This window comes from Protopterus annectens, chromosome 10.part0 (assembly GCF_019279795.1).
Source record: "Protopterus annectens isolate FY-2018-M chromosome 10.part0, PAN1.0, whole genome shotgun sequence".
NCBI lineage: Eukaryota > Metazoa > Chordata > Ceratodontiformes > Protopteridae > Protopterus > Protopterus annectens.
In genome coordinates this window covers 765072486-765086282 of record NC_056744.1, presented here as the reverse complement: position 1 = coordinate 765086282, position 13797 = coordinate 765072486, and the positions used below count along the sequence as shown (strand labels likewise).

At 39.4% G+C, this 13797-nt stretch overlaps 1 protein-coding gene across 1 annotated transcript in view; it reads left to right on the top strand.

Moving 5' to 3' along the window:
• DNAI4 (dynein axonemal intermediate chain 4) overlaps window positions 1-13797 on the top strand; it is a 1182639-nt gene that overhangs the window by 436384 nt on the left and 732458 nt on the right. The window contains exon 8 of the mRNA XM_044085587.1: window positions 13280-13474. Coding sequence (XP_043941522.1) covers window positions 13280-13474 — 195 coding nt within the window. The remainder of the gene's footprint in view (window positions 1-13279; window positions 13475-13797) is intronic.

Below are 13797 nucleotides of genomic sequence, written 5' to 3'. Positions count from 1 at the left end.
TTATTCTCAAAAAATTGGCATATTGTTACAAAAGACAAATGGATTCTGGACATTATAGACAGAGGCTACAGGTTCCAGTTTCACACCCTTCCAAAAATGAGAGGCATGCCAAACCTGCCACAAAATCAAAGGGCAGAGGCACAAAAACAAATTTCAGCTCTCATGGACATGAAAGCAATTCAAGAGGTACCTGCAAAAGAACAAGGTCAAGGGTTTTATTCCAGACTATTCCTGGTACCAAGGAAAGACAAAGATTGGAGACCTATCTTAGACCTATCCATCCTAAACACATATCTACAGATGCCAAAATTCAGGATGCTCACATTACAGCAGCTTCTTCCCATGCTGGGCAAGGAGTCTTGGCTGGTAACATTGGACCTCAAGGAGGCATACCTGCATGCCTCTATCAGACAATATTGCAGAAGATACCTCAGATTTCTTGCAGGTTCAACCCATTACCAATTCTCTGCATTGCCCTTTGGCTTATCTACTGCACCCAGAGTGTTTACGAAATGCCTGGCATCAGTAATCGCCTTCTGCAGACTACAAGGGATACAAATCTACCCATATCTGGACGACTGCCTGATCCAAGCGGACAGCAAGGATATATTACTGCAGCACCTGGCGTTTGTAATAAAACTGTTGAACTTCCTGGGATACACAGTCAACAAAAAGAAATCAAAACTAATACCCTCTCAACAAATAATTTTCCTGGGTGCCAACTTGGATACAACCACCCAGATGGCCTACCTCATGCCAGATAAGCAAGGGCAACTGTCTCAATACTTCAGAAAAATGGCAACTTACACCAGGCTAACTGCAAGGAAAGTCCTGCAGGCTCTGGGATTCATGGCATCTTGCATCCTACTTATCCCATGTGCAAAGCTGCATATGAGGAAACTTCAATGGTACCTAAAAAACTTATGGTCTCAACACAGCCACAGCTTGGAAGCAATTATACCACTCATTCCATGCCTTCAAAAGGAATTTATGTGGTGGGCTCAAGCTTGCCAAAGAAACACAGGTCTTCCTTTCTGTGTACCTCAAACAACTCAAATCATCACAACAGATGCTTCAGACTACGCCTGGGGAGCACACATGACAGATCAGTGCATTCAGGGAAAATGGGCACGAAAAGAGAAGCTCCTTCACATCAACCAAAAGGAAATGCTAGCCGTGCAAAAGGCTGTTATGACCTTCAAAGACCTACTGCATCCAGGCCAGCTATTGATAAGGACAGACAACACCACAGTGATGTGGTACATAAACAAACAGGGGGGAACTCATTCATACCCCCTGTGCAGGCAAGCCATGATCCTATGGAACACAGCACTGGAATTGAAAATTCAACTACAGGCACAATTCCTGCCAGGGAAGGAAAACACACTGGCAGACAACCTAAGCAGAAATATGACAGATCCACACGAATGGAAGTTGCATCCTCAAATTTTCACAAAGATGACTCAGGCGTGGGGACAGCCAGACATAGATCTCTTTGCTACCCACAGAAATTGCCAGTTGAAAAAATTTTGTTCAAGGACCTATCATCCACAGGCCTGGAAAGTGGACGCACTTTCCTTCAATTGGGCAACATTGACAGTCTATGCCTTCCCGCCTCTTCCTCTGCTGCCCAAAGTTCTATTAAAAGCCAGAGCAGAGAGGCCGAAAATGATTCTCATTGCTCCAGACTGGCCAAGGCAACACTGGTATCCGCTCCTGAAGAGCCTGACACATTCCCCACCATGGATCCTACCTCTAGTCCCTGTTCTGTTGTCCCAGCACAACTACAAAACTCTTCACAGCCATCTCAAAACTCTAAATCTAGCTGCATGGAGAATTCCTTGATTTCCCAACAGTTTCTCCTCTCCAAGGAGGTGCAGGATGTCATCTTGGAGGCCAGAAGACCTTCTACTAGAAAGGCCTACTCCGCCAAATGGAAACGATTTTGTGCCGCCTGGAATCAAAAGAAGGGACAGAATCTTTGGGTAATAAATATACCTCAAATTTTACAGTACCTAGCTGAGATGTTAAACAATGGACTTTCCTTCTCCTCCATCAAGATCCACGCTTCAGCCATTTCTGCACAATACAACACAGATCCTCCTTTATTCTCTCATCCTCTCTTAAGGCAGTTCCTCAGAGGGGCAAAGAATATAAAACCCCAAGGAAACTACCAGTCCCTGCTTGGGACCTCAACTTCGTATTGGAAAAGATGACCCTTCCTCCCTTCGAGCCAGCTTCTTCATCAGAGTTATAGTACTTGTCATGGAAAACAGCCTTTCTTCTGGCTATCACCTCAGCTCGCAGGGTTTCGGAGCTACAGGCCCTCATGGCTGTGCAACCATTCATCACTTTCCATCAGGACAGAGTTTCCTTATGAACCAACCCTACCTTTATGCCAAAGGTAGTATCCAGTGTAGCTTTGAATCAGACTATCCACTTACCTACCTGTTATCCTAATCCACAAAATAAAGGGGAAAGACTACTACATTCCTTGGACATTTACAGACAACTTTGTTATTATTTGGACAGGACAAAGCCATTCAGGAAATCTGAGCAACTCTTTGTGTCCTATGCTGCAGGTGCTCAAGGAAAGGCTATTTACAAACAGACGATTTTAAAATGGATAGCCCACTGCATATGCTTTTGTTACTCATTTCATGGAAAAACTGTGCCTGCATGCATCAGATCCCACTCCAACAGAGCCACAGCTACCTCTGCAGCCTTCCTCAGGGGGGTCCCTACCAAGGATATTTTGGAAGCAGCCACCTGGAGTTCAGTTCACACTTTCTCCAAGCACTATCACCTCCCACTATACTCTAAATCTAGAGCGGGCTTTGCCACAGCAGTCCTGCAGGGCATCCTAGCCCCTCCTAGTTCCACTTAGTGCCTACCACCCTTACTTAGCTTTGGGATTCTACCCATCTGTTATGACTGCAGCTGTATGCACGATGAACATAGTACAGTTTTGTACCTACCATAAATGTAGATGTTCGAGTGCTCATACAGCTGCAGTACAGGTTTCCCTCCCTCCAACCCCTCTTAGGACAGGCCTTATGACAAACCCTTTTCATATAACCTTTTGGGGTACTCTTTTATGGTGTATTTGCTTGCAACTACTGTTTTTGATTTATCAACATTGCATTTTTGCATAACATTATGTTTGCCTTCCTTCTGGGGGCACCTGACATCTGGGGCAAGAAAAACTGAAGAAAATGGCGACGACTGCCTCTTTTATACCCCTGCCGCACTGACGTCAGGGAGGAAGCGACGACAACTGACGCTGGACCTAGACTTTGGAATTTGGCCGACCGAGGACCCGCCTGACGGCAGGATAACCCATCTGTTATAACTGCAGCTGTATGAGAACTCGAACATCTACATTTATGGTAGGTACAAAACTGTACTTTGGGGAAGGCAGTAGCAAAGGTTACTTTGTCTAGATGTCTGTCAGATTGTATCTCCTTTGTCTATCATAAGAAGAATTTACCCATGCTAGGTAAACCAAAGGCTCGTTCAGCTAGGGCAGTTTCTACTTTGACAGCCTTTAAAAGAGTACTACCCATTGATGAGATAGCTTCTGTGCCCACTTTGTTTATGGTAGATACTTTTGTGTCTCACTATAAGTTGGATGTTCAATCCAGGTCAAGCTCCTCCTTTGGTTCCACTATACTCAGGAATGTTCTTCCTTGACACAACTCAGATTGACAGCTTGGGATTCTGACCCATACTGGACGAAAATAGACAACTTTGAACAAAAGTTATGTACTTAACATCATTTTAGATTCATGTTGTCTGATTTTCATCTGATTCAATCCCTCCACCATCCCTTTCCACATTGTCACCTATGCCTTTGAAATTATTGAGTAGATCCTTTATTCCCTACCTGCACAGTCTTAGGATCATAGGAAGTTACTAGGCTATTGGCCCTGAGGCCCTTGTAAGCCTAGCCAAGAGTTTAGCCCATATATAGACAAATCAGCACCAGATGCCCCTGTCCAGCAGGGACACAGGTGGAATCCCAGAGATATATTTTCTATTTCCCATCCAGTTATCCAGGTTGCACTTAAAAAAGGGGTAAAGATGTATTCTGCATGATGTAAAGAGGGAGTCTATTCCACAGATGGGGAAGCCTCTGGGACACAAATCTGTCCTACCAGCAAATCCTATTGATGTCACAGACCAGGTTAAGGCTGGGTGTGTGGGTTACTAGAATGGAGCTTGACTTGCGGATATGCAGCAGTCCCATCAAGACGAGGCCGAGATCACCTTGTATGCCAGACAGAGGTCACCTCTGAGGAGTCTGTATGAAACAGAGTAGAGGGATAGAGCTTCTAGGCTGTCTGTGTATGGAAGATTTTTGAGGCCCTGTATTCTCGTGGTGAGCAACCTCTGTGGTCTTTCCAGCTGCTGCATGTGCTTTGCGAGGTACATGCTGAATGGGACATTGTACTCAATAATGGACCTTATAAGCGAATAATACAGGGATGTTATGACTTCCTTGTCCCTGGATGAGATACCCTTATTGTGAGTCTGCACCCCTCTTCCTCAACAGGTTGGGACTATCTAATTTTGGGGTTCCTTCTTTAGGATGGTTCAGATATTAGACAAAGAGAGAGGGAAACTTGATCTGAGCAATTAAGGTGGAGACCAGGGAATTATGAGTAGGGGAGGAGTCACAGCTCTGGATCCGAAGAAGCTTCAGAGCTGATGCCAAGATCAGATCTGGTAACCCATATGTCTGAACCTGACAAAAATCAGACACCATGGGTCTAACATTATGGTAAATACATAACTTTTGTCTCTTCAGCTGAGGTCATAGTCAAAATATTGGCAAATTTAACCAACACCTTACTCCCCATCCCCCCTGATGTTCTACAACAAATTAGCAAACCCATGGCACCCCTTCCACAATTACTTCTCAACAAGTCCTAAGTGCTCTCTCTAAGGCCAAAATTGCTAGCTTCATGGGTCCTGATAATGTATCACATTATTTCTTTGTAAGTAGCACAAACTGCTAGGCCTGTTTAAGCTCAGCTTCTTCACTAGATTCATACCAGAGATATGGAGATACGGCTGCATTCATCCCCCTCCAGTAACCTACTACTGACTGTAGGAGCTATAGAGCTATAAATCTCACCAGTCTTATTTTTAAAACAATGGAATGCATTATTATGGAACTTATTAACTAGAAATAGGAAGTCTGCGATCTTAGGACCAAGAGAGTTTGTGTCTCTTAAAGGCAGATCTTGTTTCTGAACTTGGTGGGCTTATTTGGACAGATTACTGATGCGTTGGGCAGAAGCAAATCTGTTCTCTATGCCTACCTGGACCCAGCAAAGTACTTTGGTATATTCCACATTCTGGCATTATCGATAAGCTAATCAAGATAATCTAATCAAAGTAAATGTAAACCTCTATGCTACCTGCTGGATAGCAAATTGGCTTACTGGCAGAAACTGATTAATTAGTGTTGGCTGCACACTCTCGTTAAAAAGAGTAGTTACAAACAGTGCTCCCCAAGGATCCAGCCTAGGACCACTTTTCTTTGGTATTTATATCTCTGATGTCAAGGCTCGCACCAAGGGGTTGTGGCTACGTTAACTGCAAACTCAGAGAAGTCATAAACTCCTCATCTGACTTCCAAATTCCCCAAAAATGCCTAACATGTATCAACAAATGGTGTGTGTACCATGGCCTTAAACTAAATGCCAAGAAATGCATTCTTGTGTCTTTTGACAAACAAGGATACTCATTCACTTACCACATAGGTGGCACCTGTATGAAAGTTTATTCATCATCAGGGACCTAGGCACTTTCATTGATAATGAACTATCCTTTGATCGCCATGCATCCATTGTCATTCAGAAATCCTTTTGTCTGGTCAGTCTGTTCACCATAGGTATATCTATAAGGTTCAGTAAAGATCTTATACCTCCTTAATCTTCCCACATCAGACCCATAATGGTGTATAATGCTTTGGTATGTACTTGTCTAAACATATGGCTCAGCTTAAGAGATTGTATCACATCCTCACCAAGACAATTGAGGGCATGTCTTTTTAAGCTCAAAGTGCTTTCTCTCTCTTTTCTGTTTTCTACAGGCTGTTAAGAAGGGATCTCCATCTGATTTAAAGAATTTCAAAAGTTCAGTCCTATGTGACTTCCTGTACATCTTCAAAACAATTTTCACACTAAACACTGGCTCAAGAGATCTAAATTTCCATCAAAATATAAACAGAACCTGTTGGTGACATAGATATCCCTCCCAGAGTATTCCTCTTTTATGGAATATATTTCTCTTGGATGTAAAATAATGTAGCTTTCTAAATGTTTTCAGCATAACTTGTATGAATGAATAGGCAATTATAAATACACTTTGGGTCTAGCTCCTCAAGCCCTCATTGGAAGGGGTCAAACGGGGTCAAAATGTGGTATTAAATGCATCTCTAGTCTGCATCTCAAGCCCTCACTGAAGTGGGTTGCAGCTGGTTAATTACTCATGTCTATGGGTAATCACAATTTGGGATCTTGTGTTCTTCTGAATCATTAGCCTAGTATTAACCTATGAACCTATTTCCTTAAAGTGTAAGCACCTGGCTTGAGGGATGCTGGGAGGAGAGTGCTTCCTTACTTTTATGGAGAACACTGTGATCTCCCCCATCACTTTGTGACAGCTGTGAATTTGACAGAACTCACTGGTACTCTCATCTGCTCCTGGGTTGGAGAATGTCTCACACTGGCATCAGTGAAGTGCTGGGTAGACATAGGAGTTTCATTGTTTGCTGCTGGAGGTATGAGGGGAAGCTGCAGAATATTCAGTGTAGATTGAGGATTGTCAAAAAAAGTAGGACTTATTCTGAAACTTTTAGGGAGAGTGTGCTACTGTTCTTAAAAAAAAAAAAAAAAAAGATGGGTATGCTGTTATTAAAACACAAACCCCTGACTTTAGCAAAGGATCTCTACTTCCTAATAACCTGCTATGAGAAATATTGAAATAAATATGTTTTGTGCCACAGCTTTAGGAATGGTCAGCCCCCCTTGGCAGCTTTCAGCACTCTGTTTCTGTTGGCAAAATTTAAGAAGTACATATTTATTTGCCTTCAGCATGTGCTTGGAGGACCTGTTTGTTGTAAGGCTCGATGAACATACTCTCAATCAAAAATGGTTGAGCAAGGGATAATCCTATGGCCTTACCCAAGTGAATTATCAAGAAATTACACATTTACTCTTTTTGTAGTCCCTTGAGAAGGCCCTTTAATCTCAAGTTGTTATTGCAGCTCCTGTATTTTAGATCTTCAGTCCTCCCTATAGCTGCGGTGGTACGGTGGTAGCGTTGTTACCTCACAGCAAGAGGTTCTCCCGTTCGATTCTCGGCTTGGCTTGGGAGTGCCTTCTGTGTGGAGTCTGCATGTCCTCCCCACGGTTGGGTAGTGTTCGAAAGACATGCGTGTGTAAATGGGTGTGCCTTCGTTGAAGCTTGGGCGTCGAGCTGGCACCTCGGCATTTCGTAGAAATCTACTGCCAATCATTAGCGGACTGGAGTTCCGCTGTTGCGACCCCTTACCGGGAAAAAGCCGAAAAGACAAACAACAGTCTTCCCTATAGAACTTGCAACTTATACCTATGGTTCAATACAGATTGCTGCTGCTGGGATTGCAGTTAGAAAGTATGGTGCTGCAAATTCTCTTCCAGAGACCTGATTGCCTTCCCGTACTGCACCGATAGGTATTTTTGCCCTACCACTTCATCCTTTAATAGTGATGTGTCATCTGAAATCCTGGTTACAAGGATGGTTAAATTGTTCAACTTAGCACTCAGGTCTAGCACAGCCAGCTGTGAGGTGCTGCCCATTGCTATTAGTCATGCTAGTCCCCGAACATTAGGCAAGATGCCTAGAAATCAGGTCTGAGATTACTATTAGGTAGGGGGCACTATCTAATGAACCTGAAACTTGTTAAGCCCAGAAAGAAGTAATTAAATGTCGCTATATTAATAAATTACTATTCCTCTTGGTTGGAGTAGTCATGGGAAGCTGCTTACTCCACCTTTACTAAACCTCCCAGAAAAGCATGAAATATTATTATTGTAAAAGCAGAATAATTTAGGGGAAATATTCATGTTGTTGTTTGAGGCATTGTTAAATTAAATTCATTTTACTCCATCTTTCAAAGTTGGATTTAACATAATTCATATTTGTAAAGATTTCTTCAGATGGCTGTGTTCAGATATGGTTTATAATTTATCCCCAAGTATTTAACTTTCCTGAATGAAGTTAATCAGGAAGGAAGAAATAGAATTGGAATGTTGCTATCATGATAAAAAAGAAATAGACTTGTGTTGTCTAAATTCAATTGGTAGTTGGAGATCTTAATATATATATATATTAGGGGATGCAGAATGTACATTGCAATGTTTGCAAATTATATATTTTTCATTGATGAACTTGTATAGCATATCCCATTAATTGGGAGGCTGTGTATAATACTATTTAAAAGTGGTGCTAGTGAAAGAATATAATATAAGGAATCATTCAGCTATAATGTTAACATCACACTCTTTATAATGCTTCACAGTAGCTGCTACCACTTATACAGAGTGACCTACCAATGTAAGCTACAAGCTTTTAATAGTACTTACGTATATTGCACTGCAACACTGTACTCTGGTAGTTTTTCTGTATTAATTGTATTACACCATATTTTCAGCCTACTCATTCAACCTGTCTAATCATATCTTTGCTATTTACTGTTTTGGATATTTTCTGTCTGTACATTTATTGATTAACCACTTTAGTAGTCTCTCACCTGTATCCTTCCCTTCTTTTAAAGATACCTCAACTTATGTTTGATGTTGTAAATTGGTATACCGTGGATATAAAAAGTATACACACCCCTCTTAAAATGCCAGGTTTTTGTGACATAAAAAAACGAGACCACAATAAATAATTTCAAAACTTTTCCCACCTTTAATGTGACCTTTAACCTGTAAGATTCAATTGAAAAACTAACATCTGTTGGGGGGGAAAATATAAAAAATAAAAAATGTACAATAAGCTAGTTGCATAAATGTGCACACCCTTAAACTAATACTTTGTTGAAGCACCTTTTGATTTAATTACAGCATTCAGTCTTCTTGCGTAGGAGTCTATCAGCATGGCATATCTTGACTTGGTAATATTTGCCCACTCCTCCTTGCAAAAGCACTCCAAATCTGTCAGATTGCGAGGGCATCTCTTGTGCACAGCCCTCTTCAGGTCACCCCACAGATTTTCTGTTGGATTTAGGTCTGGGCTGTGGCTGGGCTATTCCAAAACTTTAATTTTCTTCTTGTGTAGCTATTCTTTTGTTGATATGGATATAAGCTTGGGGTGATTGTTGTGTTGAAAGGTGAAATTCCTCTTCATCTTCAGCTTTCTAACAGAAGCCTGAAGGTTTTGGGCTAAAAGTGACTGGTATTTGGAACTGTTCATAATTCTCTCCACCTTGACTAAAGCCCCAGTTCCAGCTGAAGAAAAGCAACCCCAAAGCATGATACTGCCACCACCATGGGGATGTTCTTTTGGTGATGCAAAGTGTTTTTGTGCCAAACATACCTTTTGAAATTGTGGCCAAAAAGTTCAACCTTGTTCTCATCAGACCATAACACATTTTCCCACATGCTTTTGGGAGACTTGATGTATTGTTTTGCAAATTTTAGCCGGGCCTAGATGTTTTTCTGTGTAAGAAAAGGCTTCTATCTTGCAACCCTACCCCATAGTCCAGACATATGGAGAATAAGGGAGATTGTTGTTACATGTAGTACACAACCAGTACTTGCCAGAAATTCCTGCAGCTCCTTCAGTTTTGCTGTAGGTCTCTTGGCAGCCTCCCTGACCAGTTTTCGTCTTGTCTTTTCATCAATTTTGGAGGGATGGCCAGTTCTTTGCAACATCACTGTTGTAACATATTTTCTCCACTTTTTGATGACTGTCTTCCCTATGTTCCATGGTATATCCAATGCTGTGGAATTTTTTTTTGTACCCTTCTCCTGCCTGATACCTTTCAACAATGAGATCCCTTTGATGCTTTGTAAGCTCTCTGCAAACCATGGCTTTTGCTGTAGCATGCAACTGACTAAATGTCAGGAAAATCCTACTAGGACAGCTGAACTTTATTTGGGGTTAATCAGTGTCTGTTTAATGTGTACCCAAGAAGACTGCTGTAATTAAATCAAAAGGTGCTTCAACAAAGTATTAGTTCAAGGGTGTGCACACTTATGCGACCAGGTTTTTGTACTTTTTTATTTTTTATATTTTTCTCCTAACAGATTTGTTTGTTTTTCAATTGAATTGTACAGGTTATAGGTCACATTAAAGGTGGGGAAAGTTTTGAAATGATCTATTATGGTCTCATTTTTTATATCACAAAAACCTGGCATTTTAACAGGGGTGTGTACACTTTTTACATCCACTATATAGTGCTATCTTGCTGGTTAGCCAGCTGGCTGTTTGAAGGATTTATTAACTTTGTATAGCCTTAGAGCATTGTATGTGTCATTATTTATTTTTCTATATGCTTATACTGGCAGTCTGAAGGTCAAGCCTCATGTATTTTACCTTTGTATTATTTATATACTTAATGTGTCAGTACTGAGAGACACAACTATTCACATCTTTGTTATCACCATCTGCTCTGTGTATTTATGGTTTCTCATCCTCTGCTGTCAAGTGTTCTAGTACTCTCATTTTATGTGCCCAAGTAGTGACTGAAATGGGTCATTTTGGATCTCTATACTATCTCAGTTAACAAACTGAAAATAAATTAATGACAACTTAACAAAATTATTTGTAGATGAATATGTTGTACCCTTTTATTATGAATCATTCCTGCATATAATGTAAAAATAAAATATTTGTAAATTTGTTAACACCTTCTGATCACAAATTATTCTATACATTATCTTCTTGTGAAACAAAAGACAAAAGTCATAGTAGTACAACTTGTCAAAAACAAGTAAAAAAAAGTACATTACTAGAGTTAATAGTTTATGTAACCCTTTTCAATATCTTTTCATATAGATATCACTAAGAAAATTGTATATAATTATCTTGCTTTTTAAAAAAATATTCTTTTTGCAGATGTTTAAGTGTTATACATTAACTGTAAATTTTCATTTCATTTGGTCCCATGAAAGTATGTTTTTAAATTACTGAAATATCAGGCATATGAAATAATTACAAATACAACTTAAAAAAAACAAACAAAAAAATAAAATAATAAAATACCACCAAGACCACCGATCCAAGACGTAAGCAAATTTTATGAAACACTTAGTGCCTTGGCTTACACAGCCTTCCAAGAGTAAAAACACTACAAAATACTGTTTGCTTATATACAGCATATTGCACAAAACAATTAATCAATTAAGCATACAATTCAAATCGCATACTTCCAATTACATTCTTTGTTGAGTCCCCGAGGCTCGAAAGTACTACACTTTAAAATCAGCAGTTTCTTTTTTTAAGTGTTTGTTTTTTAAAGACACACATTCACCTGTGCCAACTTGCAATTTTTCCAAGACACAACCCCTAAGAGAATCAGGGTTAGAGTTGTGTGCTGTCAAAAAATGACTCCCAAGGGGACGCTCTAATTTTTTATTTTTTATGTCCCTAATATATTCCTGCAACCGGACCTTAAAACTCCTGTACGTTTCCCCTATGTAAAACTTCTTACATCCACATCTCAACAAATACACTAACCCCTTCGTATTACAACTGTATTCATGCCTAACTGTAAACTTGATGCCATTAATATAGGGAAAAGAGCTTATTACATATTGACAGATGGAACAACCATCACATGGAACAGTGCCTTTATTTATGCTTAAGCTCTGACTGACATTAACATCTGGTAAACAAAACTGGTTATGTACCAGAATGTCAGACACATTCTTAGCTCTTTTATATGCAATACTCACAAAATCAGGTAGTATAGAGTTCCAAATTTTATCCCTTAGGAGCATAGGGCCACAAGTTATGTCTTTTTTTAACTATTTCCTCAGTTATAACATTATAAGTTGTCACTAAGAAAACTTTCTTCTGCTCTCCATTGTTCACAGCTACATCAGTAGACTGATTTCCACCAATACAAACATTATATTTTCCACTAGCACGGACATAATGAGAATCTCCCTGAGAGTTAACAGAATACCTCATGTCTATAATTTTTTGTTTAGCTTCCCTGACCAGCTGGACATCATAACCTCTTCTAATAAACATTTTTTCTCCTTCAGCTATCACTAAATCAAAGCTCATATCAAGGCTACATAGCCTATGAATTCGTAAGAATTCATTATAGGGCATTACCTTGACCGAGTGTTTGGGGTGACAACTATTCCCATATAAAAATACATTTCTATGTTCAAATTTCCTATGGAGACTAGTAGTAAATCCATCTAGGCTTATATCCAAAAAATTCACTTGTGGGCCAAGCTGCATACCATCAAACCTTAAGCCCATAGTATTAGCTTGTAAGTCATTAAAAAACCCAAGGGCCTCTGTCTGTCTTCCTTGACATAAAAAAATAAGATCGTAAATAAATCTAAAATATAAAATAACCTTAGATCTGAAAAAAAATCATATCTGTAAATAAAATCATCTTCAAGTTTAGCCATGACTAAATTGGCATACATGGGAGCGAAAGTTGCCTCCATGGCAGTGCCCTGCAACTGCTGGAAAATGTCTCCAATGAACATAAAAAAAATTTTTTTAAACAAAACGTAACCAAATCTATCAGAAAATGTGACATAGGAGAGTCCCCCCAAAAATGGAGCAAGGCCTGTGTCCCTATTTCATGCTTAATATTAGTATATAGACTTTTGACATCCAAACAGAGCCAAAACATGTCCATATTCCAAACTTTACCCTTTATTTTGTTCAAAAAGTCATGGCTGTCCCTGATGTAGGAGGCTGTACTCATAACTTATTTCTTAAGATGTTCATGTAACAGCACACTTATATTTTTCAAAAAATACTTCTGCCGATACTATAGGTCGACCACTAAGGTTAGTTAAACCTGTGATTTGAATTGTATGCTTAATTGATTAATTGTTTTGTGCAATTTGCTGTATATAGGCAAACAGTATTTTGTAGTGTTTTTACTTTTGGAAGGTTGTGTAAGCCGAGGTGCTAAGTGTTTCATTAAATTCACTTACTTCTTGGATCAGTCGTCTTGGTGGTATTTTATTAATATGAAATAATTACATTGTTTACATATCTGTTATCTTGTCTTCTGTTACAGAAAGTCGATCCAGTTCTATAATGGATGTGGAAAGTATTATTCTGGCCCGAATACAGGAGAAAGTTGAGCAGGATCCAGATGAAATCCTTAAGTCTGAAAATTTTCATAAGCACTTATTCTTTATGGAGCGAGTTCTTATGGAAAATATCTTTCAGAGCAAACTAGCAGCATATCGACAGTTGCCTATTTTAACAGGTAAATTTTAGTTATCCATTCACAATCAGAAATTCACATGTCAGCCTGGCTTATCTATAAAAGTCAGTAGCCACTCAGATATTACTTTTTTTTTGTTTTCTATAAAGTGCTGATTAAATGTATATTTATAACTGATTAATGGTAATCATGCCAAATGCCAATCTGGTTCTTCAAACTGGGGAATCCATTTATATACCTGTTAGTGAGCAATATGGTCAGGAAAAGTTTGGTGAAACTTTTTTTTTATTAGTGTAACTTGTTAAAATGATCCATTTAATTGATATAACATTTGGTTGAATTTTTCATGTGAAAGAATTGCAGTT